Source organism: Astyanax mexicanus, chromosome 7 (assembly GCF_023375975.1).
Source record: "Astyanax mexicanus isolate ESR-SI-001 chromosome 7, AstMex3_surface, whole genome shotgun sequence".
NCBI lineage: Eukaryota > Metazoa > Chordata > Actinopteri > Characiformes > Acestrorhamphidae > Astyanax > Astyanax mexicanus.
The window spans coordinates 18764351-18790077 of record NC_064414.1 but is presented as its reverse complement, the minus strand read 5'-3'; the positions used below and the strand labels follow the sequence as shown (position 1 = coordinate 18790077).

Genomic DNA, 25727 nt, shown 5'->3' with positions numbered 1-25727 from the left:
CTTTACTGTCCTCAAATGCAATGACTCATTTGCTTTAAGGAAGAAGTCTCTAATAACACACAAAAGCAGTTCCATTGTATTTTATTTACCAGGAAGGCATTCATTTCCTTTAAACTTGACCTAAATGTCAGTGTTGATAAGGTTTTAAACACAGCATACTACTGCCAATAAAAGTTAAGAGGGGGGAATTAGAATGTGGAATGTCAATGAGCTTTTACACTAACACACACACACATCAATGTTAAGTAAAGAATATAATAATGGTCCATTATCTTAATACTATATGGTTAACTTTGTGGCCTAAAACTAAGGTTACGTTCATATTACAAGCCACATTGCTTAAATACGTTTTTTTTGCTAAGATCAGATTTAGCTATCTTGACGGTTCACAATCACAAATGTAAGTGATCTGTATCTGTGTGTAATGTGAATAAATCTGGCCCTGAAACGCCTCACATGTGCACACTGATACGTGTATAAACGTCGCCTTCTTCACCACCAACAAAAAAACTCATATTTAAGAGACGACTCTTTATAAAGGTAAAATGGATGCGTTAGCAGCTCATATGTGGAGCATCTTTTGCTCGAGTGGAGAAAAACATCTGGTCTGAAGTACATGCTCAGATCACGGAGAAGAAAGGCCAGGTGGCTTGCTTTTGCTGTTTTTGCAGCTATAGCTGCACAACTGCACCAAGAGAGGTGCGAGTATGAGAGAGAAGCTTGTGTAAAAGCAATGTGTAAAATGTGTAGCGCATGTGTAAAAGCAAAATGACGCATGAATTCTGATTTGACCGTTCACATTCATGTTGCAAGTCTATGGATCGGATACGTATCTGATTTAGGACCACATATGAAAGTTTTGCCATGTTTACACAGCCATTAAAAAACAGATCTGAGCCACATTAAGTAAAAATCAGATTTGAGACACTTCAGCCTGGTAATGTGAACTTTGAGTAGCTTGACTACAGACACGCTTGCAGACAGACTGCAGCCTAAAATTGTACACATACAGCCAAGAACAAAAAAGGTGCTTCAAATGGTTATTTGAGTGATACATAGAAAAACAACTTTCAATTCCAAAAAGAACAAATTTGTTGAATAATATGGGACTGTGTTGAAAAAATTAAAAAACTCACACAACTCTTATTATAGAAATGGTTGTCTGTAAAACCAAAAATAGGTATTCTTTGTCATGGATCAAAGAACCATTTTCAGCACTTTTATTACTGTGAGTGTAAAAACCAACACTGAAACTGTCCTCTGAGGTAACACACGTACTGCTACATTGCTATCCCATCACTTCTATCATTGTATAATCAGTGTATTATGGACTTGTATGGCAAGTGGATCTCAAAGTGACCAGTAAGCAAAAGTAAAGGGGAGGTAGGGGCAGACGATAAGTTGACTACATTAAGAAATAAGTTAAATACAAGCAAGTATATTGGAAGTAAGAATGACATGTTGAGAATTCAAAAGATTTTCAGCTGCAAAAACAGTCCCAAACTTTATTACACAACATTGGTTGTCAGCTGCCTCATCACAACAAGAATTAGTTTGCAACTACTTTTAGCTTAAACTTAAACGAAACCACACACTTCCTCATGTCATCACTCAATCAGGCAACAGGAAAATCCCCCTCCAGAAGAAGAAAACAAACTTCACGGTACTTTTACTGTTTTATTTAATCAATAGTCAATAGATAAATATAGTACAGGGATCACAACAGAGGACAGAAAGCAGGAAAGCAGTATTATTCCAAATAGCTTAAGCCTATGGGTTAGTTAAAAGTTGAGTATACTCTATAGTGCTGCACTTTAAAAAGAAAGCATGGGCTTAAGAAAGGAATCCTAAAAACTCTTCACATTTAAGTGAAGTGATTTGAAGACAAGACCCTTGGTCCTTTAGTGGTGGGGGGCATAATACAGACCCAAACATTTCTTGGATCATTAACTGCAAAATAAAATGTTTAAAGCCTTAAAAGTGACTACAGAAAAGAACTATTGTATCGCCCACTCAAGCCCATGCTTTCCAGTCCAGCACAAGCTTTGAGATCAGTGGCAGAGCAGCAGAAGAAAAAAGTGGTTATTTTTGATAAATACATTTTATAATGATTTTGTGATGAACGTTTGCCACATTGTATTTTAGGCCTTCGGGACAAGCAAGAACAGTCTATTCACCATGTGTTCCCAGAACAAGCACATATTCAGATTCACCTAATACACTGTGGCAAACTTCAAGCACAGAGTTTTACAGCTGTTAAAATGCTCAGAATGATCATGTGTGCAAAATATTGTGGAATTTGTTTACGTATTCCACGCACCATAGAAGAAATATGCCGAATACCCTGACTAGTTCTAGATGGCAACTGCACATTGGGCAATATATGCTTATTCAACTATTTGGCATCATATCCCACTGCAAAAATTTAAATAAAAACAAAACTAGCTTTTAAGCTAATAGACAAAAGGTATAACTGGGTTTTGGGTCAATGGAATGAACTCTCTGCTTAAGGGTCTGTCCTCTTCTATGTGTACAGGATCAACTCATTCAGAAAAACAAGCATCCTAAAACACTTACATTATTAAAATAAACATTCATCCTTTTTATCCTACCAGAGCAAAAAAAAGTTATTCTTTTTTGTGCACCAATCTGGTCCATTCAAATCTGTTGCAGGTAGTTGGCACTGCATTTAGAAATTTCAATGCATAGGAGTATCCTTGAAATTTCCCCACTAAATTCACCACAAATTAGTAAAGTGTGAAGTGCCCCGAAAACCTATTCTCAGAGAACACAATTTTAAGCAAATACCTGTTTACTATCTAGCTAAGCAGTGAAACATTAGAGTAGAGAGAGAGAACTCCCTACAGACAACCCTACAGAATGTGATAAGTAAGGCAGTTGAAGAAATTGTGTGCGATGATCAGCAATTCAGTGGGTCCACCAAAGGCCTAGTGAAACTGATGCAGTTTTCACATCTGAAAAAGTTAAAGAATAATGTTTTTACCTTCTCTACATTTTAACTTATAAACATTTTTAAAAAATATACATAATCTCCTTTATTAAACAAGGAACAGTAAAATGTACCTGTATAGGTGCTCTGTGTAGCCACTTTTCCTTATCCCCGTCAAGTTTCAGACAGGAAAATAAATCACATACTGTGGGAAGAACGAGTCTCTCCTGTAACACAAAGGGAAATTCAGCTTTACTTTCTGCTTTTAAATTACGCCACAAGTTGCAGGTGCTTTACATAACATCTACAGTACTACTACAGTATTAGAGATGCAACAAATATTAAGCAACCATAATTATTTGTCTGAAAATGTCCCAAAAAAAGAAAGAGAACTTTCAGTGTTCAGCCAAGTAAGTAAAAAGAATGAATAGTATTTCCCAATAAATTACATTTTATGTTCGTCATACTGTGATTTGTTCAAGTTAAAAATATTCAGTGCTCAATAAATATTGAAAAAATTGCATTTAGTTCAACTTCCTTTGAAAAGCAAGACACAAAACATTAAAGCTATTTAATTTATGTAATTCTACTACAACTACATTGCACTCTCCACAATTAATATCATAAACATCGACAGCCCTTACCTGTGCATTGGCTTTCTTGCGTAGAAGCCACTTGTCCTCCTCGGACTCTGTGCTGGCTGGCTCTGGCGTGTCCGGTTTGCTGTGCGTCTTTGTTTTCTCTGGTACGACCCAGCTCTCAGCCTGAAGAGGTTTGTGAAAGGGGCTGTCGGACTCTTTGGCTGCGGATTTGAGGTCACAACTGGAGCTCTTCTCCTCACAACTGGCTTTCTCGCCCCCTTGAGCACACGGGGAAACCCAAGCAGAGAGTGAGGATAAGGCTGGAGTGGCGGCAGCGATTTTGCTGGGATGAAGCCAGGCTTCCAGGATGGCCTGCACCTTCTGTTGCTGCTCCTGCTGCTGAAAGATGGCCGATTTGCTGGCGACGTTCTTGTCCACTGGCATGCCGTTCTTATCTCTGCCTTCTTTCTTGAGGAGCCAGGCACTTAAGGCTTCTTTCCCACAGTTGTTGTCACAAACGCACTGAGAAAAACTGGTACAGGTTTCGTTGGCTTTGCATGTGGATTCCAAAGGAATGGTCTGCTGGAGCCACATTTCGATAGGGGCGGGGGTAGCAGGAGAGGGAGCGGGAGTGCTGGCAGCTGAAGCTGGGGGAGTCTTCAAGCATTTGAGCTTTCCTAGGTTCTCAATCTCCACAGATTTGGTGCGGGAGCCGCAACAAGACCCGCAGTCTGACTTGGGGAGCCATTCAGTGGTGGAGAAGCTTTCGTTGAAGGGTTTAAACACCTGCTTCCAGCGGTCTGCATCTGACAGGGGGTTGGTCATGGTGTTGCTGGTGTTTGGGGTGATGAGCCAGTCACTAAGCACTTCTGTGTCAGCGATCTCCTCGTTGTTCTCAGTCTGAACTCCATCCTCTTCCTCCATGTCCAGAAAGTCACTCTCATCGATCTTCTCAATTGAGAAGGCAGAGCTGCTGCTGCTGCTGGCACTGCTATTGGCACGCTCACGTAGAGGGGACTTCTCCTTCAGGAGCCACACTTCTAGATCTTTAAGTTGACCCCAGGCTTTCTGGAAGTCAAACTGGACAAGTGGGCGGTATACCTGAGGAAAGAAATGATGATTATTAATACATTATTTATAAAATCAATAATCTCTCTTAAACTGACAGATGTCTCCAAAACGTCTTAATTGATTGACTGATTAGGCAGGACATTAAAAATGATTATTAACTACATTTAAAAACCATACATGATCTAAAAGCTCTCTAAATAACATCCACACTCACCTGAGGTTTCTCTTTAGGGGCCAGCAGCCAATCCTGTGGATTCTTACTGGACTGGTATCCAACTGGAGCACTTGCTACAGGACGGCTGCCAAAAAGCCACTGTGCAAGAGGCACTTCCCATTCTGAGTCCAGCTTCTACAAACATAAAGCATCCAGGCTTTTAAACTCTAGCAATGCAGAGCAGCAGATTTCAGACATAACAGAAAAAGTTATCTAAAACTGACACACACAGTTACAACAAAGACAAACCTGTCTCTTGGTGCTGATGGGGCAGCTCTGCAAAAGCCAGTTTCTCTCAGAGGACACTGAACTTTGAGTTGTCAGGCTGAGAGCAGGACTTTTTATCTGCTGAAGAAGTGACAGTAAATTGGTTTTAGTATCTTAAAGACAATATTTGTGGAAGACGCTGGTTAGTGCTGTATTTAGCAGTGTTTCATGTATAACCAACAGGAGGGAGTGTTACATAAGAGGAAGACACTTCGGTTTGTGAAATACAGTATCACAGGGTCTCATGTGTTTTTATCATATGAGTTTTAGAAAGGAAATCTAACCTTCTCTAAATTAAGGAAAAGCATAAGATCGCAGAGCCACTGTGAGGTTAATGAGGTGACTTCCAATTAAGTAATATCCTTCCAATGAAATATTTTTGTTTAGCTGAGAGAGTGAGAGAAGTAATAGAAACAGCCTGTACCCAATGTGTGACCAATTTAAGCATAGGGCGAGGTGTTCTAAACTTTTTTCATACAGGACAAAATACTTTACAAAGCTCAAACAACAGACCAACAATGCATATGTACTTTGAGCTTAATACACTGCTTGATTAATTTAGATAGCAGCTTATGAAAATGAGCACCCTTGCCAAAATTACACGTTTACTAATTTAAATGACCAATGTGGCTTACGCAAATTTAAAGCAAAAAAAGAACCTAAAGCTCTAGTGTTTAAAAAAACTCCTCTGATATCTTCAGATGTTCTTCATACACTGAGGTTTTAAGATGAGGTTTAAGGGATTCTTCTATGAAGATTGCGTTTGGCAAGCAACACTCATATTCAAACACACAAAGAGTGCACCGCACCCTAGTAAATCATTTAGCTAGGACTTCCTGTAGGTTTTAGCAGTCCTGTGCAAGCAGTTATCTCTGGATGTTTTTAGTCTTGACCTTTCACGTTCCCCTGTATGGACATTTCCTAATTACAGTCAGAACTGCAGAAACTACAAGCTGAAAATGCTTAGCAATCTTCATACAGCCTTTGTCTGCTTTGTTGGCATTGATTACTATCATTTGAGAACTTTAGACAGCTGTTTAGTGTTTGAGAGTTCAGAATTTGATTCAGCTGGTAACATTGCTTTAGACCTAGTTTGCTAAGAAAAAAAATGATGTCTTGAACATTCACACATGACACATTAATGATTATTTCAGACTTAGCATTTACCATTACGTCTTTATAGAAAAATAAATACAATTTGACATGTAAGCAAGAATGCCAGAAGTCTCTTTTTGAAAATGCATATCTGTAAATCAAAAACACACATACCTGTGTGGAAATGGTCCCAAAAGATGTAATAGCCTGGCGCAAGGAACGGGCATCAGCTTCAAAACTCATCTCTGGTGTTTCTTCAGGAGTCAGATTTAGTCCAGAAAACCTACACAGAAGCCAAACACAATGCTGTTGAGAGCCTTATTGCTGAGACACGTACACACACCTCAGGACCAATACAATGTGTGTCTGTCTATTTATCACGCCTTGCCTCTTTAAACGGCAGATAAAGAGACTGGCATTAACCACTACAGGGTCTCTTTTGAACAGGGTGCTGTAAATAGTCATTTGGCCTGCTGAGGCAAACATGTTGGCAATGCTTAATCCAGCAAAACAGTGGAGCCTGAGGTGGGACTTACTTTTCCAAACAGCTAGTGAGCTGGTTGGCCAGGTCGTTGCTGTTGGAATTCTCCAGCTGATGAATGAGAATGTCAAACTGGCCCTGGAGCTGAAAGGACCCAAAAAAAAAAAAAAAAAATCAAATCATGAACTTGTATAAATATTCATTATCAAAGCTGGAACAGAACAAACTAGAAAACATCCCAAGGTTACAAACTTACCATAATGACAGATTAACATTAACCAATGACATCATAAAAAACTACACTGTGTGATAATTTAAGATTTGTGGCAGACTAACCCAATGGAGCTGCTGAAGCTGTTGCTGTAAAGCTTCTCCTTTAAGCTGCTCCACCAAGTCGATTTGCTCCAGCAGCCAGACTTCACGTGTGCGCAGGGTTTCCAGATGTCTACTGATACAGCTGTGCAGCTGGGACTTCACCTGATGAAAAAAAAAAACAGTACAAAAAGTTTAAAGGAAGGGAAAACAGTAGTTAGAGTCAAATTACAGAAACTGACCTAGACAGTGGATAAATATAGGTTAAAAGAGAAGTTCCACCATTAAACATATGTGCAATGCTGCCATAAGCTTTAAATCAGTCTTGAAAGTTCTGTTTGTAGATTTTAATCTCTTGCAATTAATGATCCCTTTATTCACACTAACATTTGTGTATCAAAAATTTTAAAGTTTCTAAAATATTGCTCTCTTCTTCTAATAAAAAAAGAAAATGCACACATGGATACACCTATTTTTCCTCCTAGTAATGGGTGAGATGTAGTTGTAAAGAAATCTACCAGAAGTCTCACAAGTAGTCCAGAATGACATGAAGCTCCAGCTTAAATCAGGAAGAGATATGCACAGGTCCAAAGACACGCAGACTGTGAGCCTAAATATTTACCTCCATCCTATTTATATGGATGGTGTCAATGATTTTCCTTGGCTGTCACATTTACTGTGATGTCAGCTGACTACCCCCTGTAGATAAACCTTCCTGTCTTATAAGTATTACAGTCAGGTAGCAAATATTAACCAAGCCAAGGCCACAGAGGCATTGTTATGCCATTCTAACAGACACATCTTAACATGCCTTACCCACATCACAATAGCACCCCCAGGGGCGTAGGTGAACAAGTGGTTATCACGTCATGTGCATGGGTATTTACCTCACATTTGTGCTAAAAATGCCCTCTTTTTCTTGCAATCCCACAAAGGATTAAGTGCAGAGCCCACATGAGAACCTCCAAAACAACAGGGTTTACAGCAAAAAGAACAAAAGACCAGACTGACAGTCTTTCGCAAGATAGTAGTGGCTTAGTGGAAGCCCCTTAAATTAAAAGAGGGTCAGCAGTATATTCACCTCTCTTGAGTTACTCCTGAGCTGTGCCTCAGCTTTCATCACCCCAGCAATGGCCTGCTCCAGCTGGGTCTGGGCCTGGACACACTGCTTCAGGGCAGTCATCTCTTTTTCTTCTACTGGTGACATGCTGTAAAAGAGAATAAAAACAGAGTCCAATTGGGTGTTTTTCCAATGTACAGTGCACATTATTAAAAGCATGGTGGTTTAGTGATTGTTTTTCAGCAAATATACTATATTACAGATTCAAATACACAGAAATATAATTACTACTATGTCTTAATGGAATAGACCTCAGACACTTCTGATGAATATATATCTAAAGGATTAAAATAAGATAGAATGGCTTTTTGCACCTTGGGGCACTTTTAAGTTATACCAGATATTGACCAAAGATGTGAAAAGTATTGACATTCAGTACTCAGGTAGAATGATAAATATTAGGGTTTAAAATACTTCTGTAGAAGTTAAAGTATCAACTAAAGCTTTTTACTTAAGCTAAAGTGCAAAAGTACTGATTTCAAAACTTCAAAACTACTTTAAAGTATAACTGTAAAAGTAATATATAGATAAAATGAAGGACACAGGGGCCTATAGTGAACTACCCCACCTCCCCCCAAATTTCTTTTCTAAATGCCATAATGAATATAATGTTATATTAAAATGTTAATGTTGATATTTTTTGCAATGCACTAGGCTACCTGATTCATTTTATTTTATTTATTTTTTTATTGTTTCTGGTACATATAAAAAATTAAAACTAATGCATTTTACTACAATGCAAATATATTAAAAAAGCTTAGTTGGAACATTTGGCTCGAGTTCTCTTGAGTCTCTGCCACAGATAATCTTAATACTAGACTACATACTTGTGATAGATCATGTCTAAAACAATGAGGTGTGGAAACGTTACATGTTTATACTCCTCATGCAACCACAATCAAATTCACTCTATACGGATGGAGAGGTTTATTTGGATAGGGTTCTTTTTGAACAATGACTAGCCAGAATAAAAACAAGCTGAAATGAATTTGCAGTAACGTGGCTATTTTTAAAATGGAAGGAGGATCGCTGGTTGGAAACCCAGTCATGTTGCATGCAATCAGCTGCCAGAGCCCTGAAAGAGCACAACTGGCCTTGCTCTATCTAGGTGGGTAGATGGCGCTCTTTCCCCTCATCACTCCTAGGGTGATGTCAGTTAGCACAAGGCATCTGTGAGCTGATGTATCGGAAGTGTGCTGTGATGCTACTTGGCAACGCTGCCTTAGCAGCAGTTTGAAAAAAGACAGTGGCTGACTTTACATGCATCAGAGGAGGCATGTGCTAGTTTTTACCCTCTTGGTGTTGTACATAAAAAATGTAAGGAGTAGAAAGTTCAGATAAATTGTGTAAAAATGTAAGGAGTAGAAGTAAAAAGTTGCCTGAAAAAAAAAATTACTCCAGTAAAGTGTAATAATGAAACTTTTACATAAGTAAGGTAACAAAGTATCCATACTTAACTACTTGACAGGCGTAGTCTCTCTCTCAATGTTTACCTTCACTAATTTATTTGACTAAGAGCCTTCAAGGAAACACTGGTATAGTCCTCTTGGCAGAAGTCGACTTCTGCTTTCTTTGATAAGAACCTGCTTCTTCAGCCTCAAGCTCACTTTCCATTTCATGAGAACTGGCATGCCAGTTCCTTCAAGCCTGATAACAAGCTCACTTTGCCACTCAAGTCCTGACAAAAAAAAATCTGCAGTTCTGTTTGGGTTTGAGAAAATGAAACTAAGCTCTGGAATCCAACAGAATGGAAAGTTCTTTACTGAGGCAAAGAAAATCCCCGACTAACACTTTCCTTGCTGTACTTTAGGCTCTGTCTTACACTGAACATTACTTCAAACAAAGCCCTAATAAAAAATAAAATTCCACATAGCCAGGTTAACTAACTAAGTTACAGTACTAGCTATGCATTACAAACCTCAGAGAAAGAGAGAGATGGATGAAGTTGGGTGAAAAATTAACACATACATGAAACATATATGGTAGCTAACAAAGAAGCAACAGTTAGAGGTTATACAGATGTGTGCATGAGCTGAATAAGTTTAGCCTACACCTTCTTTACGTGGACATCTTGCCAGCTTTTCCTGACAGGTCGTTCTTATCTTTCTATGGAACAGTCAGTGTGTGTGAAAGTTAACCTAGCTTGCCCAAAAACGTGGCAAGGAGAATAGTCTAAGCCTAAAGCACAAAGTGTAACTATAATATATAACACTGTATGTAATCTTAACTAAAGTTATTGATTAATTTACCTAGCATAACGGTTGTAAAAAAATGTTTAACTGATAAAAGGTTACATGCTACAGTCAGAAATGAGCTGCACATAGATATATTAGCTAACCTAGCTAACGTTAGTTACACATGTAGTAAACTAGTTTAACTGTGGTTAACAGAGAACGAAACCTGCTGGTTTAAAGCTACAACACAACAATAGCATATTTAGCCTTATAGAGCTAACTCTGGCTAGCTAGAGCTGCATATCTGAACCTTTAAACACCAAAAGCGACAGTTCTTAAGGCTCACCTGCTGCCATAAACACATTAGCGTGTATAAAAGACGATATAAAACAAATACATTTTTCAAGTTGCAGTATTAAGCCACCTCTGCCACACTAGGCTGTTATCTAGATATCTTTAGCTGACAGCTAAACGTGCCAACTAGCCAACGTGTGAAACGGGCAGTCACCGGAATAGCTCGCCGGAGCTAAATAAGTCACTATTAGAAGGTCCATACCTCTCCTGGTCCATTTCAGTACACCCTGACTCTCAGATAGATCCCAGTTAATGTCTTGTTGAGTCCAATAAAAGTCTGACACTGGCTTAATAGCAGACTTTCATGATTTTATGTGCGCGGCTCAGCCCACTGCCCCGTCCGTCCGTCCCTCCGACCCCTCCACCACTGCCGAGACTCGGATCTGCACGTACACAGTCTGGCAGACTGGGGCCCAGACAGGGGGACTGCTGACGGGGTTATCAGCCAAAGCAGAGAGACACGGAGCATGCCAGGGACTCTGCTGACACAGAGAACCGGTGCCAACACCAGTTTAACTTTCCTCTGCAGCACAGATACTGCTCTATAAATTCAGGATAAGATCGATCATAAACCACTAACACACCAGTGGCCACTGAGGCAACGGCCTGATCTGGTGATTCTGTTATTAATAAAACCTGATAGGGTAAAATGTATTTAGCTATTATTATTATTATTATTATTAGTAGTAGTAGTAGTAGTAGTAGTAGTATTAGTATTATTATCATCATCATTATTATTATTAAGAAATAATAAAGATCTAAAAAAAAAGATGTATGTTATTCTGAAAATAACATGTTAAGCTACATTTGTTAGTGTGTCATTACTGTTACTTGTTCAAAACGGGTCAGTAAAAAGTTTATCATTTCAACGTTTTGACCATATGAGGGTAACTTTTACAATAGAAAGGAGTGTGTAAAACCTTTTTTTTAATTTTTGGATTTAATAAAGTAAAGAAAAATATTTAAATTTTCTGTCTAACAATCTGAATTTCAAGAAAATAACAAAAAACATTGTTAAAACAAACGTCTAATTCTTCAATTTTTTTCTTGTCGCAAAAGTGAGTGAGATTAAATCAATTAAATTATTAGATTTATGTTATAAAATGCAAAGATGGAAGATTGCTATATTAAAGGGGGAAAAACTAAGGTTTTAAACACAACTTTTTTATTTTCCAATTAAGCCTTAGAATTTAGCAGTCATAAAATTTGAACTAACACTAGGAGTGTGTCATATCGTATTGTATGCTGTAACACTAGCAAAAAACATCCGACACGGTAAAAAAGCTCCCTATTGTGATAGTTATATTCTTGAAAACAAGAATATTTATGTTTAAATGCTTGTTTGTAGTTTATACACATGCACAAATTATGCTACACTGCTAGATATGTTGTTGATTATGTTTGTTGTTTACCTACATTGTTATTTTTGTTGCATTTGCATTTTTACACTATTGTGATGTTACAGAAAACCAGGGCCTTGGAAAGTTACCATTTACAAAACATTTATGACAAACTTTTTTTTATTTTATTTGGCACAGTATTTACAGTAATATATTGTTGAGAAAAAAGACTATATTTAGTCACATCTCCAAGAATACACTTAATTATCATGATATTACTTTAGGGCCATATCGCCCACCTCTGCTTTACACTTACCTAAACTCAGCACACTTTAATTACTGACAGATATACGACCATCTACTGATAACAATGTGCGCATTACACACACACAGGAGAGAGTTATTCAGATAACAGCTTCCCTTGACATTAGACTTCTGAACTAATTATGCAACAGCAGCAAAAAAGGAGTCGCTGATAATCAGGGTCAATTACAAAGCCCTCTCTCTGTCGGCTGTCGAGATCCCCTACAGGAAGGAAGAAGCACATTCTTGCTAATACACAAGGGCATCTGAGCTAAATTAGCTCTAACTACGCCCTTTATACCCGAATAAAAAGACTGTAAGCGAGCTGCCCTGCTAATAACGATGTATACAGTAAAGTTACAAAGGTAATTTTAAAACAAATACAATGAGAGACAGGCAGCCATCATCCCAGCGCACAATAACGAACGATAGCTCGGTTAGCTAGCTGGCTAACTTTAGCTAACCGCTAGTTTAGTTATCCAGGTGATCCGGCTGTAAGATGACCATATGTAAAGGTTACCTACCCATACCCCCTCTTCTGTAGCACCTTCAAATTGAATGACATCGATGACATAAAGCTAATTCGCTGAATAAACCAGTTATTCGGGATGACAACGATGCTAATCTATGTAGCAAAGGACAGAACCTTCAGCGGCCGGCAGATTCACACGCACTGCCGAAATGTCAAACGTGCTGAATCGCAGAGCGGCAGAGGTGGCGCTGTGTGCGCCCTCTGCTGGGGCTCTGCTGCGCCTCATTTCCGCCGATTTCAAACAGCCGCTCAGACCCAGCACACGCGGAACCGGCATGTCCGCATGTCCTGTACATCGTGTGAGCGCGTCCATAATGTGCAGTTTACACAGCGCTGTCGTCACGGGCATTCCACTGCGCTCCTGCTCCACTGCGGCTTTCACTGTTTCACTGCGACATCTGCTGGACGAGAGCCCTTATTAGCATTCAGCCCGTCTATTAATATTCTAAATCAAATACACCTTATACACAAACTATACAGTTTAGATTTGTGTGGATATATATATTTAACCTTTTCAGACCTGATGTAAGAATGCTGTTTTATGTCTGTAATGCACAGAAAGGGAGACTCTAATATTCTACTATAAAAATTTATATAGCAAATAAATCCATTGAACTAAAATATTTAAAACTTTCTTTTTAGTTTCATTGCACTGGAAGCCTTTGTGTAACATTTCATATTTCATATTGACTTTTTATTTCATAAACAGTAAAAAAATTATATACTTATTTGCCTCAATAGCTCAAGTACTACTGTGTTTCCAGTGCAGTATAAAGGTCTGAAAATGTTCTTATTTTAATATTTGTACTTTAAGAAATGAAGGTCCGTCAATCCAAAAATTTCAAGATCTTTCTAAGCTGTCAGACCATCAAAAACCTTATGATGAAACTGGCTCTCACCAGGACCACCCCAGAATAGGAAGACCATGAATTACCTCTGTTGCACAGGGTAAGTTCATCAGAGTTACCAGTATCCGAAACCACAAGTTAAGATCAGCCCAGCAAGGAGCATCTAAATGCTTCACAGAGTATTTTGGTTTGTTTAACACGTTTAAGTTACTACATGATTCATTATGTGTTACTTAATAATTTTAGTGTTAACTTACAATATAGGAAAAAATAAATTGACTGGTATAGGATGTAGAATATACGGTAAAGCCATGCTTGTTTTTCAAGTTATGATATTGGATTAATGCATTGCAAAAATAAATTCTCTGTATGCGACACACTTATTTTAATAAAATAGTTTACACTTCTTATTTATATTAATTTTCTTATTCTATTTCATGTACACTTTTAAGCGCACTGAGGGAGGATTTTCTTACGTCACTATACGGATGAGCACGTGATCATGACATTTGGATCTTTTGATTCGGATCAGTGCTGAACCGACTCAGAGTCGCTCGGACTGCTGGTTTCACTCCTCTGATGTGGCATGAAGCTTGCAGGCGGCAGGACTGATCGCCTGGGTTCTCGTATCTGCGGCTGGAGCTGGAATGCGTGACGGTGTGGTCGGATAGTCTCTATTAAAGTTTCAGAGCAGGGGGAGAAGTTCTAGAGGCGCGGAGTCCCATCGGCTGGTAAAATGTCGGCGTCGGGAGGAACCAAAAACACGAACACGGAATCATGGGGCGGATTTGATGACAACATTATCATCCAGGTAGCCTCGATATGCTGCTAGACTTGAAACCCAGTGATCTAAAAATCCGGTTTACTGCACGGGTCTCAGTCAGACCCCCCCGGATTAAACACTGTTCTGGTTATAAACACTGTGAGCTTTCTGTACTGAATGAATCAGAAACGATGTCGTCTGAAAACTGTGACGTAACGTTAGCCTGAAAGCTAGCGAGCAGGCTAAGCTAGGTGATTAGCTAGGTTAGCTTATCTTAGCTGGGTCTCAGGGTCTGTTTGTTTGTTTGACTTCTGACTTTTTATTCTCTCCCATTTAACTATCTAGCAAATTATTTAAGTAGCTAAGCTTAACTAACTAGTTAACCTAGCTACAACTAGCTGTTATAGCTATTGTCAATGTTGCAAACACTTTTTTTCCTAAATTGACACAAGCTGTAAAATCTTAGCTTGTTACTAACTACATTTTAAAATGTGACAGATCTCTGTTCTTAAGTTTTACTAGTATAGACTCTCACTAATCTATAGACCTCAACTATTAAATGTTTACTAGTAATATCAGCTCTAAGTTAGATAACTACAGATCTATAAATTCACTCTGACCAGTCATGTTACCTGAACGACTTAGTTATAAATAATTATCATTTTAAGTCCAAATTCCAGCTATAATTTGTATCTACAATTTTTTTTTTAATTCCAGGCAACAGTGTGTTCTGTAATACGCGTAAATAATATCACATTATTTCAGGGTATTTTGTCATTTTTGCAATAATGATATTTTTGGTGATATCACAATTATTACTTTTTTTTAATTAATTTTATGATTATACCACTACATCAAAATAAATATTTGTGCTCTGTCATGTTTTTTTTTATCGTGGGCACATGATATTTTAAGTTGAAATCATGATGTAAAATAAATGTCACAATTTCTGTATCTAAATATTATTAACTTATTGAAGGGCCTGTGACACATGTCACCATGGGTTCTTTGGGGATATACTCTCATTAATCTATAGACTTTACCTATGAAAGGTTTCCTAGTAATTGTTTTATAGTAATCTGGCCCTAAAATAATATTACAATATTTTAGGGTATGTTTACAATAACAATATTCTTGGCAATATGACAAGAATATACCACTGCAACAAAATAAATATGAAAGTTTTGTTTTATATTAATGGATAAAGTGTCGAGTATAACACACAAAATATATCTATATAAAAGTCTGTTTTGTAAACAGTAACATGCCAAGATTTTGTATAAATGAATAATAGAATATTATAAAAACAAAATATAAACTGCAAAATACATACATGCTTAATCTGATTCTTCCTCAGGGCAGTGGCTCTGCAGTAATAGACATGGAGAACATGGATGACACCTCTGGCTCCAGCTTCGAGGACATGGGCGAGATGCATCAGCGTATGAAAGAGGAGGAGGAGGTGACAGCGGAAGCAGCAGCTACAGAGGAGGAAACTGGAGAGGATGGAGAGTTCCTTGGCATGAAGGGCCTGAAAGGACAGCTGGGCAGACAGGTTGCTGATGAGGTGAGATATGGTGTGGCTTAAATGGTCTCACTAAATTCTCACTGGCAGTCTTTTTCTTTTGCTGCTTTCTTTAAATTGTTAGTTTGAGGTGTCTCTTCAGAGAGAAAGAGATTCTACATGTAGCATAAGGCAACTGCTGATTTCCCAGCAGTGCTGGGTAAAGGTTGCAGTCATGTTTGTACTCCTTCTAGAAAAGAGACATCTGGCACAAACCTCTGATGAACTTTACTTAAAGATCAGCAGTCATATTAAATCACATCATATAAAGAAAAACTGGAAAATTCCTGTAGCAGGAGAGGGGAGTTTATAACCGTTCTGTTGGCCTTTAACCCTTTGAGGTGCGGTGATAAATTGGTTAGTCAGTGCACTATGTCTGCTCAGAGAAGGCACATAAGAATTGCTATGGACCCTTTTGTGTACACCTGAAAAGGTTAAACATTTCATTAAACAAGCATAGCAAAACAATGAACAGTGTTTTTAGTTATTTCAGTTTTCTTTTGTTTCTTGATGAGTAAAGTATTTAGTTTTGTTTGTGCTGAATTTATCATTGTTATTGATGTTATTGTGTAATCTAATCTAATCTGATCTAAAATCAAATCTAATTCATACAGGTCTGGCAAGCGGGAAAGCGTCAGGCCTCAAAAGCCTTTAACCTTTATGCTAATATCGACATCCTCCGACCTTACTTTGATGTTGAACCAATTCAAGTGAGAAACAGGTGAGACCCATCGTTTGCTGAACACAAGTTTCCCACAATCTAGGATTAAATACCCATGTTTTAAAATGTTTTTTGTTAAGTTGACAATTACAATTTGAATATACAGTAATATTACACAAACAAATAATACTAAATGTATGTTTTCCACAGATTAATTGAATCCATGATTCCACTCAAAATGATTGCTTTTCCACAGGTAAGCATGTTCCATTATGATTTTGTGATTTGTAAAGTCTTTGTGAAAATATTAAGTATTAAATCTTATAAAGGGTCATTAAGTAATGGTGTAATAATCAAACACATGTCCTGTTCCAAGTTCACATGTCCTGTTTTATAAATCCACAGAAAGTTGCTGGGGAGCTGTATGGACCAATGATGTTAGTGTTCACCCTTGTGGCCATCCTGCTGCATGGCATGAAGACATCTGGGACAGTTATTGTAAGAGAAACTCTTTTTTTTTTTTTTTTTTTTTTGCTTTCTAAACAAAACCTTTTATCTCAGAATTACTAATTTTATAGAAGACTTAAGTAATTGGAATCACTTTTACTTGTGTTCAACTTTGGTCGTTTCCTTCTTGATGGAAAATAAAAATACACTGGTTTTGCTTGACTTTACGGTTACATACTTTACATGTAGAAAAAACATATCATCACTGTCAGGCAAAAACGTAATCTCAGAAGGAGCAACTTTAGCCAGGCAGGATTAGTTTCTCAGGGGGACGTCTGTGAAAAATATTTCACACTTCTCAGTGATAAAACTCTTTCAATTAAAAAAACAGGAGGACCAGTGAGTTTTTTTTGGCTTTCTCGTTCACATGATATGGCATTCAGTAGCTCCTCCATTTCCACCCGCCGCTGTGTTTGCACGGATCTCTGTGAAAACGCACGCCCAAAGTGTATTCACAGTGTGTGGCAGTGGACAAATATCTATTTTATAAAACACATGGTGACGAAACTCCGATATGTGGATCCGGATGGGACTAACTTTACCGTAGAACCATGGAGTTCAGCGAAAATACCATCCGAATATGGCTTAAGAAGCAAAAAAAAAAACGTTTTAACTACAATAGAAGTCAATGTGAAGGTTTTTTCATAACAGCAATATTATTGTCAAAGTGTTCTTCCGAAGTAATACAATTTTAGTAAGAAATGCTGTAAGATTGAAATTAGTAATTTCATTTATTTAACAGAGAGAGGGCACACTGATGGGCACTGCTATTGGGACCTGCTTTGGCTACTGGCTGGGATCTTCCTCCTTCATCTACTTCTTGGCCTACCTTTGCAATGCTCAGATCACCATGCTTCAGATGTTGTCTTTATTAGTAAGTAATCTGCTCTGCTCTGGTAACAGTCATTTTCATTTTGGCATAGTCCACGATACACTGTGTGCCAGAAGTTTGAAAGTAAAGTTCAAAAGCTTGAAATCAACATTTGTGATATTATAAAAGCTCTGCAATTTTGGTTGCTTTGCTGGTTCAAAACATGCCATCAGCTTATGGCTAATGAGTAAAGAAAGACAAGATGGGAGAGAACTCTGATAACTTTGGGCTGGAGTTTGGGCAGCTTCTGCTTATCATAGAAAGCAAGCCCCCCACTCCTGTAAGTACAGTTTAGAGTCAGGCAGGAAATATAACAGAGTTAAAGGGAGGAGATGGGAGGTAAAGGGTTGCGACATGAAGTCTTCAGGAAACGCATTTAAAGTGCAAGGTATTCATTGGATGTTGGATTGAAAGGAGGAGGTGCTTCAGGCATGTTCCTCCTCCCAAAACGTAGTTATTTCATAACACTAAAATACTGCAATGTAAAATTTAGTTAGTTTATTCAAACAGGTTTAAAGTAATTAATAAAACAACATGAAGATGTAAAGATCAGCATGTTACCTTAAGTGGTATTTGTTATACAGGTGCCATTATGTTTGATGTCACATGCTAGAGATGTAAAATTAATCATATTTGTATCATTATCATGATACGAGTTTTCACAGTAAGCATACACACAACAAACTATTGCTAAAGCCAGTTTATACCTTTGCAATGAACCTACAGCATAGTCTTTGTGTACTGTGCATGTAGATCTGTACCCTATGAAGTAGCCCGATGCACACCTCTCCAGAAATGTATGCATGCATGCAGAAGTATAAACAGGTTCCACTTCGTAGTGCACTCTCTCACAGGCTACACCACAGGCAATGGTTGTCTCAGCGCAAAAGTATTCTCCTGGGGAAAATGATTGCAGTGGCAAAAAGTGTTCCTTACCTCTAACATGTAATGGTTCAATTAGGATAATGCACTCCTTTTTCCTAAAAAAAAAAAAAAAAAAAAAAAGTTATTACTTTTGAAAGACCAACATATAAAACAGTACATAACATTGAAACATAACATTGCAATTTTGGTTTAGGTTAGTTTTTGCAGGGGATGGTTGCAAATATTTGAGATGAACCATTTTCATATTATATGTTGATTACATTAATTAAGGCAAGCAGAAGAAGTTTCACACTAAAAAAAAATATATATACTTTTAACTATTTTTTTCAAACTTCAAGACAGGTCAATTTGAACCATAACATAACAGGAGGGTTAAATACTCCATTTAATTAAAAAGAAATGTTTTTATAATATTTTGGTGATTCCAAACATTTGAACGCTACTGTGTTTTATATTTTATTTCTGACCTCTAATTAGTTTAATGATTTAAATCACCACTCATAGTAATAAACAATGCAGTGAAAAGTTGTTATCACTATGTTTCCAGGGATATGGTCTCTTTGGCCACTGTGTGGTCCTGTTCATTACCTACAACGTCCATTTCCACTCGCTCTTCTACATTCTGTGGCTCGTGATTGGAGGACTTTCCACACTTCGCATGGTAAGGAGAATGTAAAGCGATGTCTAAATAAAGCCATTCAAATTTAATGAAATGTGAATCATCAGCCTCACTTGTTTAAAAAAGCTAAAAAAAATAATTAGAGGGACATTTTTGATTCGTAGCTTTATCTTGAATCGGACATGGACGGTTCTAATTGATTCAGAATCGATTCTGTAATCTAGTATGCTTGTACCGTTTTTGTTCTAAAGGATGCAAAACGACTGATCTTGCATTTTTCTCATGTCGCCTCAAGTGTGTATGTGTTGGCAGGCACTCGGCTGTTGCGCATATTTATGTCCAAGCTATCTATAGAGCTGTACGCCATTTGCCTCCACTCGTTTTCCTACAAACTGTCAAAACGGTGTCACTGTGCTGAAGACTCTCACTCTCTCTTTTTTTTTTCCCCCTCTGTCGCACTCACACACACATATATGTACATTCTATGTATATGTGCATTCTATAAACACACAGATGATTTAAGAGGTAGTTCAACCTTCTCCTTCTTTTCCAGGTGGCTGTGCTAATCTCTCGTACAGTTGGTCAGACTCCTCGGCTCATCATGTGTGGCACCTTGGCTGCTCTGCACATGCTCTTTCTCCTCTACCTGCACTTTGCTTACCACAAGATTGTTGAAGGTAAGATACAGGGTTAGAATGTGATCAGTGTGTAACTGCTCACACTGGGTGCTTTCAGTGAGTAACAAGTTGTGTTGCAAAGCATTATTTAGGCGAGTTAATTTAAGGTTTCCAACTCTTGTGTTATATTGTACAAAAAAAAGTTAGGTGCTCTTTGGTCCCAATGAGCAACCAAATAATGAAAGTGGAGTCTCTAGAGGAAATCTGGGCATTATTAGAACCTGTGATAATAGAGTTCTTGTCTTTAGTCTGTTCTTTAGTCTAATTTTAGAAACAATTATGTAGTTTTTAGGATCAAAGCACCTAAGTGATTTTTTTTGCAGTTCATCTGAACTGGGTCAGCTTTGAGAACTTTTTGTCAGACTGTTTACTAAGATCTGTATTTTTCGCTATTTGGGTGGTGGAACAAGGAAAAAGGTCCCCTTTCAATGGAACAAGGTCCCTTTCTTAGCTTTCTAAAACCAGAGCTTGCAGCTGTTAGCCTTGTACAATTTCTTGCTTTATTTAATTTCCCTATTCATCTGTAATTCTTCAAATGTAAAATGCAGTTGCTAAGTTTACTGCTCTATCTAGCCAAGTCGATTCATCCATCCTACTGTTGCATAACAGTTAAAGAGGAAAAGTCATGTTTGTGTTGTGTAACAGAGCACATAAAGAATGTGTAATAATCTCGGCCTGCATGGCTCACGACTAGTAAAGCACATATTTCATATGTGCTCTTAGTGTTGGGGTCATCCAATGGAGTCCTAATGAGCGGGTGCGGTAATTGGCCTTTTTAAATTTGGAAAAAATCATAAATAAATTATAAAGATAATGGTTTGGGCAGTTCTTTGGCTGTTCAAACAACATCTTTTTTCTTTTATATACAGTGCTGTGAAAAAGTATTTGCCTCCCTACAGATTTCTTTTGTTTTTCACATTTTATCATACATTTTAATTTTCAGACAAATATATAACCTGGGTGAATATACAAAGCACTTTTTAAATGGTAATTTAATTTATTAAGGGACAAAATCTATTCAAAGCATCCCCTAAACCTAATAACTTGGTGGTGACACCCTTGGCGGCAACAACGGCAATCAAGCATTAGCAATAACTGGCAATGAGTTTTTCACATCTCTGTGGAGGAATTTTGGCTCACTCTTCTTTGCACAATAGTTTTATTGCAGCCACAATGGAGGGTTTTTAAGCATGATCAGTCCCTTTAAGATAAATCAGACTTTGACTAGGCAACTCCAAAACCATTATTTTTGAGCCATTCAGAGATTAAACAGTGCTTGCTGGTTGTTGAGCTTAATGTCACAAACTGATGGCCGGATTTTCTGGTCGATATCAGAAAAAAAAACAGCAAAGCAGCCCCAGAGCATCACACTAGCACCAGCACGTTTGACTTTCAGTATGATGTTCTTTTTCTGAAATTATGTGTTAGTTTTACACCAGATGTAATACCCTCCAAAGAAGTCCCACATTTGTCTCCTCAGTCCATATAATAATTTCCCAGTATCTGTCTTATTATTGAATCACTAACACAGACCTTAACTGAGGCAAGTGAGACCTGCAGTTCTTTAAATGTTGTTCTGGGCTCATTTGTGACCTCCTGGATGAGTTGTCCTCGCCCTTATGGAGTAATTTTTGGAGGCCGGTCACTCATGGGAAGGTTCATTAGTGTTCCATATTTTTTCCATGTGAATTATAGCTCTCCCTGTGGTCTAATGGAGTCCTAAAGCCTTAGATATGACTTTGTAACATTTTCCATACTGATAGATGCAAATCATTTTTTACAGCACTCTAAATGTATTTGTTTTTCAGACTCCTCAATGTATTTTATTGTAATGTATCATTTATCAGTGTATTAAAACAACCTGTTTTTTTTTTTGTTGTTGTGAAGGTATCTTGGACACCCTAGAAGGACCCAATGTCCCCCCTATCCAGAGAGTGGCTAGAGATCTGCCTAACGTGGCATCTGCTGTTGTGAATGCCACTGTGAGATCCGTGGCTGCAGTAGTCCACTCGCAGTGATCATGTGATCAGCACCAGCGCTTCCTACTTTGTTTAAGGAGGCTGGTCTGGGTTTGTATGAACTGGACCAACAGGAATGACGGGAAGTTTGCACCTCGCATTACTTCTAGTAGTCTGGCTGTAAATTGAACGTCATTTGCCTGCAGTGATGATGGACGTACATCACAGTGAGATCTTGGGCAATGTTTGAATAAAGTGGATCTACAAGTCGGCCATTTTGAGAGACAAAACACAAACTATGTTCACAAAACGATCCCCATCCATGTCACTTGTGTCTTAACCGCTCTTGGTCCTTCAGGTCATCCCGTGTTGAAATGTTTTAATTTCCATATGATGACAAAAATGGCTGTGTTGGTGTTGCTCACATCAGACATAAATATTATACTGTATGTATAAAATGGCAACACTCAGTTATGTAGGTAAAGTGCCCCTGAGCTTTTCGCCATATTGTAAAACAATGTTTCACCACTTATTTGTACATGATTTAAAAGGTGTAGGACCTTACCTTTTGTGCCCGCCGTGTTTAATTACAGTTACAGTCCAGAGCTTGGGACATTTTGAATATGCTTCAGAAACTACAGCAATTATCATTACAAATGGCATGGACTCACTCACCTCATGTTAACAAACAATTTATTAATATCTCAGACATAATGCAAAGATCCTGCTTACATTTTACATCCTTTTTTATGCTTTTTCAGCTGAAGGTTTTTTTTCTGGAGACTTTATTTAACCTCTGAGATATCAGATGTAATTTTTGGGTTGAGGAAAAAGTTGAAGTCTATTATCTACGATTACTTATCTTAATTAATATGCGCAATGCGCAGTGATTTAATTGCATTTTCTTTTTTGCTCAATGGTGCATGAGAATTTATTATTATTATTATTTTTAGATCAGTTTTGTTTTAACCAGCCATAATATGTGCTGCACTCTGGACTTTATTGGGAACCATTTTTTTTTGCTTAGAACTCTATCAGTACTTGCCCATTATTTTGTCTTTTACATGTGGACTTTCTATTTATAGGGTTATTGTACAGAGAAATGAAGAATAAAGTACTGAAAATACAAGTTAATGTGGCCATTATTATTAAAAATGTATAAGAGGGCAAATGAAAAAAAAAATAAGAGACCACTTAAAAATTATGAGTTTCTTTATTTTTTAAATAGAAAACCTCTGGAATATAATCAAGAGCAAGATGGATGATCACAAGCCATCAAACCAAGCTGAACTGCTTGAAGTTTGCACCAGGAGTGTAAGATGCATGAAAACTGTGATTAAAAACCAGGGTTATTCCACCAAATATTGATTTCTGAACTCTTAAAACTTTATGCCATTTCTCATTTTCTGCAAATAAATGCTCTAAATGACCATTTTATTTGGAATTTAGGAGAAATGTCTGTAGTTTATATCATAAAACAACAATGTTCATTTTACTCAAACGTATAATTGGTGAAACTGATTCAGAAACTGAAGTGGTTTCCAGAGCTTTATATATGAATAGATAATCAAACAACTTTAATATCAGACAAATATAAAAAGCATTTTTAAATGATGATTTCATTTATTAAGGGAAAAAAACTATCTAGCCCTTGTGAAAGTGTTTGCCCCCACATAAATTAATTGTAGTTCATCACACTTTTGAGAAATCTGAATTCAATTTCACTAACGGCAATCATGCCTGATTACTGCCACACCTGTAGAATCAAGAAATCACTTAAATAGAACCCGTCTGACAACATTAAGAAGATAAAACATCTAAAAAAAAACACATTATGCCCGATCTGAAGAAAGTCAAAAACAACACTTTATGCCCGATCTGAAGAAAGTCAAAAACAGATGAGAAAACCTAAGTAATTGACATCTGATAGTCCGGAAAAGGTTGCAAAGTCATTTCAAAAGCTTTCGGACTCCAGCAAACCACAGTGAGAAGTATTATTCACAAATGGGAAAAAAAAAACATGGAAAACTGCTGAACCTTCCCATACGTAGCGGACCGACCAAATTTATTCAAAAAATGGCATGGACAACTCATCCAGGGGGTTAAGGTCATTGTTAATGATTCAATAATATGAAAGAGACTGGGAGAGTTCCAAGCCAAAAAACACTGCTGACCAAAAAGAACACAACGCCCCATCTCACATTTCCTTTTTATATTTATTTGGGTTAACTTTGTCTGATATTAAAGTTTGTTTGATAATCAGAAAAATATCAGTATGATAAAAAAATGAAAAACAAAAGAAATCTATAGGGACCAAATACTTTTTCGCGCCATTTTATATATATATACGTATAGTATATTTATTATATTAAGTCATGATGTGTGTTTGTTGTAATAGAAATGATAGTAATTCATACTTATTGAACTTCAAAAGCAAAGGAAAACTTTATAGAAACTAAAAGAAAGTGAAATGAGAACAATGAATTCAAGTTTCTGCTTTATGCCAAGCCAGTTTACAGATCCTGGCGACATACTAGTGGTTTTATTTTGCCATGTAAACAGTGTCTCTAGTACTAGGATTATATAAGAGATTACTTTTGATTCATGAAATATGGATTCAATTTCATAACTAACTGTATCTCTCTTTTCTTCTCTCTATCTCAATCTCACACACACACAAAACATTCAAATTTGCCAAGCATAAAAACTAAGTAAAAAAGGCTCTAATCTGTCTGCCAGGCTCACCACACTACACTATTATTGTCTACCTAGCAAAATACAGAGAAGAACCAGCATTTAATCATGACTTTTGATCATGTGTAATCACAGAATATTGTTGTAATTAATACAATTATTTATTAACTGATTGACACTGGTGTAAGTATAATTCTGTTTTGCTGGTCTTGTATTCATTCTTTTGTTTACACTTTTAAATATTCATCATTAAATGTTTAAATGTTGAGAATAAGGCCAAATGCAATTAGTTGCAGAATATTATTTTGATTTTTTTAATTAACTGATACAATTAAATCAGATATAATCACATTTGTAGCATTGACCAGATCAAGTCTTAGTTTAAAAAAAAAAAAAAATAAGGTCAGATCTTTTTTTGTGAACTTACATTTAGACAACTCCCAGGTGTATACCTAATGCCCGGAATTAAATCCTGCAGACAGGTCAGTAATGTTCACACCAACCATCAGAATGAAAAAAACGTTCACATTACCAGGCTAATGTGACTCAAATCAGATTTTTTTTTTTGCTTAATGTGGCTCAGATCTGATTTTTTCATGGCTGTGTGAAAGTGCCAATTTATTTATTTTTTCTTCAAATCAGATTTGAGTCACTTCCATATGTGGTCTTAAATTGGAAACGTATTTGATCCATGGACATGCGTCATGAATGTTACCAGCCAATTGGAATTCATATGTCTTTTTGCTTTTATGCATGCGCTACGTGCTTCTCTCTCATACCCAATTATCTCTTGGTGCAGCTGTGCAGCTATAGCTGCAAAAACAGCAAAAGCAAACTGCCTGGCCTTTTTTCACCATCTCGAGCTGAACATGTACTTTAGACCTAT

General features: G+C 37.3%; 2 protein-coding genes across 5 annotated transcripts; one reads left to right on the top strand and one right to left on the bottom strand.

Moving 5' to 3' along the window:
* Positions 1–1664: 1664 nt before the first annotated feature.
* On the bottom strand, positions 1665–13114 carry ncoa4 (nuclear receptor coactivator 4). 3 transcript variants are annotated; one of them, XM_007247385.4, is made up of 10 exons: positions 12787–13114; positions 8053–8179; positions 6996–7136; positions 6715–6803; positions 6353–6461; positions 5066–5164; positions 4817–4951; positions 3595–4632; positions 3085–3177; positions 1665–2975 (listed from the first exon to the last, which is right to left on the bottom strand). In XM_007247385.4, exons 1-10 carry the CDS (start codon positions 12834–12836, stop codon positions 2970–2972), a joined length of 1887 nt encoding a protein of 628 aa, XP_007247447.3. In that variant the 5' UTR covers positions 12837–13114; the 3' UTR covers positions 1665–2969. The 3 variants fall into 3 exon arrangements, with proteins under 3 accessions (XP_007247447.3, XP_015460847.3, XP_007247448.3); XM_015605361.3 differs by having other exon boundaries at positions 5066–5161; XM_007247386.4 differs by lacking the exon at positions 12787–13114 and adding an exon at positions 10822–11014.
* A 1056-nt stretch (positions 13115–14170) lies between these two features.
* On the top strand, positions 14171–23276 carry yipf3 (Yip1 domain family, member 3). 2 transcript variants are annotated; one of them, XM_007247383.4, is made up of 9 exons: positions 14172–14453; positions 15763–15972; positions 16584–16690; positions 16841–16886; positions 17036–17128; positions 17880–18011; positions 19441–19554; positions 20066–20189; positions 22077–23276. In XM_007247383.4, exons 1-9 carry the CDS (start codon positions 14379–14381, stop codon positions 22205–22207), a joined length of 1032 nt encoding a protein of 343 aa, XP_007247445.2. In that variant the 5' UTR covers positions 14172–14378; the 3' UTR covers positions 22208–23276. The 2 variants fall into 2 exon arrangements, with proteins under 2 accessions (XP_022540706.2, XP_007247445.2); XM_022684985.2 differs by lacking the exons at positions 16584–16690; positions 16841–16886 and having other exon boundaries at positions 14171–14453.
* Positions 23277–25727: the final 2451 nt, after the last annotated feature.